The 6,302-nt window shown below is 31.0% G+C and overlaps 1 protein-coding gene across 1 annotated transcript; it reads left to right on the forward strand.

The window, feature by feature from the left end:
* Window positions 1–472: 472 nt before the first annotated feature.
* LOC116418017 lies at window positions 473–5,869 on the forward strand (the record flags this gene model as incomplete). The annotated part of the gene is made up of 2 exons (XM_031933200.1): window positions 473–5,001; window positions 5,392–5,869. Coding segments are annotated over 2 exons (5,007 nt in total), but the record flags the coding sequence as incomplete, so codon positions are not given.
* Window positions 5,870–6,302: the final 433 nt, after the last annotated feature.

Genomic DNA, 6,302 nt, shown 5'->3' on the forward strand with positions numbered 1-6,302 from the left:
AATAAAATTGAATTGTCATTGACTCGATTAGGTAATATATCTATTACGGATAATATAGACTGTGCATTAACTGCTTTATGCGGTATTCCTAAACATACTTCCTCCTCAGAACCATATTTTTCTGATGCAGCGTATGATTTTCGGCTTGGATTATTTAACGATTTAATATTAATAATAAAGTTATTTTAAATGAAAAAGGACAAACCACCAATATTTTACCACTTATTATTGAAGAAAAAAATAAAAAGGTAAAGTTTGGGAATGCAATGGTTACTGTAAAACTATCGATATTGATATATTAACAGAGCTACAAGCATTTTTTTTAGATATTCTTAAAGTGACTTTCAGAAATGCTTACAAGTTTTTTTTATCTATAGATATATGTTCAGCTCAATCACGCAATATTGATAAGCTTGGTCATCCAAACATTTGTTATAACCAACCCCTATTATGTACTTCAAAATTTTTAAAGTTGCAAGTTTTATCATCTCATTATCCTCATTTGCGAACGATTCAAAGATCTCTTTATGAATTGAAACATTTGTATACTTTTATTTTGGACATAGAAAATGCCTTAAATGATGCAGATGTAGTGTTATTAAGAGATATTATACAAAAATCCAAGAAACTTGGTGTACCTATGAAAAGCAATAAAAACCTGAATCAAGTAAATTTAAATGAATCAGAATTAAAAGAGCAGTTTTGTATTGGCATCAAGGAATATACAAAAATAGTAACGGATCCACCTACGATTCCTTGTATTTCATGCGAAAGACTATTTTGTGCTAGAGACATTCAACATTATGATCAGAATAATGCAACTAATGTTGCTTTTGAATTACTCGGCATAGAACGTGAAAATCTTTTTCAAAAACTTAAGAAATTGCATAACATTACCGATAATTCTATATGCAGACCTTGTTTAACAAATTTAAGAAAAAATATCATGCCATCCAACTGTATTTTAAATAACCTTTTTGTGGGAGAAGTTCCAGAAGAAATTAGAAGTCTCAATATGATAGAGAAAATTTTAATACAAAGGGCAAAAGCTTTTCAAACAATTACGAAACTAAATACCGTTATGAATAAAAATATTCCTCATTATGTAAAAATTGATAAAGTAATTGGTAGAACATTTCATTTACCTTTACCACTAGAAGAGACTTTAAAAAAGATATGTCCTGATACTGATCCCATTAATGCAGATCACGAATTATATATCTTGATTCGAACACACCCAACAAAAGCTAATGAAATTTGGGAAGATTACATTGATATAAACAAAGTATGGAAGGCGTTACAGTGGCTAAAGAAAAATAATTCTATTTATGAAAAAATTGAACTTCCATCTAATCCCCAAATGTTATTGGATACACTACACGAGCAATTAGAATATGAAGAAAATCATGAAAACGCAGAAGAAGAATGTACACCTAAAACAAATACAGTACCAAACGAACCCCCAGTACGTCCGTTATTAACCCAAAAATCTGAGACGGACCCTTTTTATGACCATTACACCATTTATCCTTTGCATGACAAAAGAAAGAATGAATCAGATACTGCACTTTACCAGATGTTGCAAGTTTCCGCTGCTGCTTTAGATAACAGAGGAAAAGATTTAGATCTCAAATGCTTTCCTGATTTATATCCTTACGGAAAATATGGGCAACATGCTGAAAGAAAGCCTAATTTAAGAGATTTCGATTATATTAAGAGTAGATTAGCATCGAAACATTCACAATTTAGATTGAATATTCAATATCTGTTTTTTTCACTTTACAATAATACACTGAGACAAATAAATGCTGGAATATTTCAAATGCTTAATATCATCAATCCAAGGTATAAGTACACGGTCAAAGAATTTCTGCAAATATTAAATGAAAATAAACTAGATGGTAATTTAGATACCATTTTCTCTCGTTTGCCAGGTACTGAATCGTATTGGAAAAAAGTTCGTAATGAATTGAGGTGTATGGCACGCGAGTACGGACCTGCTACTTTCTTTATCACTTTCAGCCCAGGAGAGTGGATGTGGTCTGCACTAGCGGAATATATAAAACAAGTAAATGGGTGGAATGATAGTCGTTCTATTTCGCAATTAATAGCTGCAGACCCGGTATCAACTGCTAGATATTTCCAAAATAAATTCAAAGCTGTGTTAGCTTATATACTATCTAAGTCAAATCCGATTGGAAAAGTTACACATTATTACTGGGTCCGTGAATACCAAGGTAGAGGATTACCCCATTATCATTGTTTGTTTTGGATCCAGGATGCTCCGATTTATGGTACAAGTTCGAATGAAGAAGTGCAAGAGTTTATCTTACAACATATAACATGTCACATTCTAGATAAACAGATTTCGCCAGAACTTCATCGTCGCGTCTTAGCCTATCAACAGCACAAACACAACGATTATTGTATGCGCAAGAAACAGACAAAAACTGGATTTTCAACTGCTTGTCGTTTCGGATTTCCTCGCCCCGTAACTGATAGAATAATTTTAAGAGACGTATCTGTTGCTATTTCGAATCGAAATAAATTAAAAAATAAATCTCGATTTTATGATTTACCTAGAACAACAGATGAACAGAATATTAATGATTATATGCCTGCTCTATTGCTCATTTGGGAAGGAAATAACGATGCTCAATATATTGGAGAATCTTCTTATTTGTTGACCAAATACGTAAGCAAATATGGTACAAAAGGTGAAAAGAGCAATTTAGATTTCGCAGATATACAATCAAATAAACCGTTGTTTAACCGTCTTTGGGCTTTTGCTGTACGTGCCTTACAACATAGAGAATGTGGAGCGATTGAAGCCGCTGATGTTTTGTTAGGACATCCTTTGCATAGTACTGATCCCGAAACAATTGTTAAATGGTTGAATGTTAATATTATAAGGGGTAGAAAACTAAAGCCATTTAATGAAATCAAAAATCTTCCAGAAGATTCAACAGATTTATTTTATGATTCTTTCATAGATAATCATTATCCCAACAGACCAAAGGAATTAGATTCATTATGTTTGTATGATTTTGCTAAGTGGTTTGAGATTTCAAAGAAAAAACCAATTTACAAAGCTGAGTATTATGAAATGTCAAACGGCTTGTATTGTAAAAAACGCAAGAAACCTTATTTAATAAATCACTATCAGTTTAATCCAAATAATCAGTTAGAAGCTTACTACCATGCGTTGTTATTATTATTTAAACCTTGGAGGGATTTAGATGAATTAAAAGGTTCTGACGGAACATATTGTGAATCTTTTAAAAAACAACAGCATGAGCTAGCACAAGCGATGAAGTACCATGAGAAATGTACAATTATACAAGAAGCTATGGATAATATGAATAAATTAATTCAGAATCAATTAGAACAAAGTGTAGCAGATACGCCCAAAAATTCAGCTCATATACCTGATGGCTGTGTACCGATTGAAGTAGAAAATGCTATGAATGATTTTCAAGCTGTTGTAGAAAAAGCTATTATTAGTAAACAAGACCTACAAAACTCGATTGCGAAATTTAATACAGACCAGCTAAGAGTTTTCAACAAAATAACTTCAGTTATACAATCAAATAGTAAAATACTAAGAATGTTTGTAAGCGGTCCTGGAGGAACGGGTAAAAGTTTTGTCATTGAAAATTTAGTTTCATGGAATAAAATACACCGTTGTAAAGATACAGCCGTCACAGCTCCTACTGGAATTGCTGCATATAATATCCAAGGACTTACAATTCACAGATTATTGCAACTTCCAGTAGAACACGGCGGCACAGCAGAGTATAAAGAATTATCTGGACCAGCTTTAAAACAAATAAGACAGACATTGCAGAATGTTGACTTGATTATTATAGATGAAATATCGATGGTATCGAATATTACTTTCATGTATATTCATTTGCGTTTAACTGAGATATTCGATACATCTGATACTGAGGATGGATGGTTTGGGAAAATTAACGTTCTTGTTTTTGGTGATTTGCTGCAACTTCCTCCAGTTCGCGAAGATTTTGTATTTGTTGGAATGAAAAAAAAACAAATTGATAAGTATATCAAATCGATGATTACTTTTAATTTGTGGGAGCTATTCGAATATGATGAATTAACAATCAACATGAGACAAAAAAATGATCAAGCATACTCAGAAATTCTTTCGCGTATTAGATTAGGTTTTATGACTCATTCTGATATAAATGTACTGAAAACAAGAAAAATTGATTTTACAAGTAATGATTACTCGAAGAATATTCAAGAATTATGTAATTATTTAAAAAAATTACCAGTAGATACAGTGTGCTTATTACCTACCAAAAAAATGTGCAATGCCATTAATGAAGCAATGATGCTTACCATTGATTCAGAAGAAATTAATCTTGTTGCCAAAGATTCATACAAATGTGAAAAAAATCTACAAAAAAAAGTCTTGAAATTATTGAACGACGATGAAGACAATTTTTGTGGTATTGATCGCGTAATTACAATTAAAATCGGTTCTAAAGTTATGTTAAGAAGGAATATTGATGTTTCTATTGGGTTAGTAAACGGAACAATCGGCACTGTAGTTTCTCTTTCTAAAGATAGATCTACGGAGATTACAAGTATACGCATTGTATTACAGTCCGGAAAAGAACATGAAATACCTCGATTGGAATATAAATTTATTATCATGGATAAAATATCTATCACTCGAGAACAATTTCCAATTTGTAATAGTTATGGAATAACAATTCATAAAAGTCAAGGGTTAAGCTTGACAAATGCTGTCGTTGAAGCAGGAAACAATGTATTTAGTAATGGTCAAACGTACGTTGCAGCTTCTAGAGTAACTACTTTAGAAGGTTTGCATCTTATTAACTTTGATCCTTCGTGTTGCACTGCAGACATGACAGCTATTCTTGAGTATAATAGATTACGAAAAGAATATCGACCAGATCTAAATAGCTTTGATATTCCACAAGATCGCAAACAAATTCAAAGTTTAAAAGTGTATGATACGCGATGGTGTATAAAAAAAAATGAATTATTGACAGACGCTGAAAGTAATTTAAATCATATTTCCGATAGTACTTCGGATATTTCTGGTTTACCTAACAATGATGGAGTTTCTTGCTATGCCAATGCCTGTGCACAAAGCTTATTTCATTCAACAACTATTAGAAGAATATTATTACAACATAGCCATACAGACACTGTCAAATTAGTATTTCAACAATATATTAATAAAACTAATGTCGATATTCAAAAATTAAGAGAGTTCGCTGGTGAAGAATTTCAAACCGATACGCAGCAAGATATGGCAGAATTTTTATTAAGTCTATGCAATAAGTCACTTATATTACAAAATATTCTGAATAACCAACTAATTGAAACAATCAGATGTCCTGGATGCGATGAAAGACAACATAGTAATACATCTAATAATTATATCGTTAATCTTTTCTTACCAGATTTTCGAGTTTGTACATTACAACAAATCATAGATTATAATATTGGCAATTGGCAAGATATTGAAAATTATTGTGATAACGGTTGTCAGTTAAAAAAGATTAAAAAAGCTGATTACGTAATCAGTAATACATTGGTGATTTTACAATTGATGTTATTTGATCGTACTGATGATAACGATATTGTAAAAATAACGAATTTAAAAATAAATGGAATACCATTAGCTAAGGTTGACATCAATGGTAAAAAGTATAGGGTTGCAAGTGGGATATTTCACCATGGTAATATTTCTCAGGGTCATTATACTAATATGTTACGACAACATAATCAGTGGTTTAACATCAGCGATAATGATGTTACTAAAAAACAATGGCCAAGAGGTGCTAAAAATGTTTACATTTTATTTTAGAACAAATTTAATGTGTTTTAATACCTTTGTTCTAAAAGACATGAAATCTCAAAAAAAAAACTTTTGACCAAAGTACAAAAGTTAGGCGAGTTTGATGCATTGCGTATTATTATGGTTTTCATTTTTATAACAAACTTGAGATACTTTAATAAGGTCGCTTAAAAAGATATGAAATCTCTAAAAAAAAACTTTTAAGCAAAGTAAAAAGGTTAGGCGAGTTTGATATATTGCACATTATCATGCATGTTAATAAAATAACTTAACAAAATAAAATAATTTTGTATACTACTAAATTAGAGATCAAAAACCAACTGAGATCAATTAAAGAAGGCAATTTTTTTGTTTACAATAAAATGACAGTTCCAAAAACAACTGAGATCAATAAAAAAAAGTCAAGTTTGTATTAATTATTTTATTTTATTCACAATACAAC

This window comes from Nasonia vitripennis (assembly GCF_009193385.2).
Source record: "Nasonia vitripennis strain AsymCx chromosome PSR unlocalized genomic scaffold, Nvit_psr_1.1 chrPSR_random0034, whole genome shotgun sequence".
In the NCBI taxonomy this organism is placed as follows: Eukaryota; Metazoa; Arthropoda; class Insecta; order Hymenoptera; family Pteromalidae; genus Nasonia; species Nasonia vitripennis.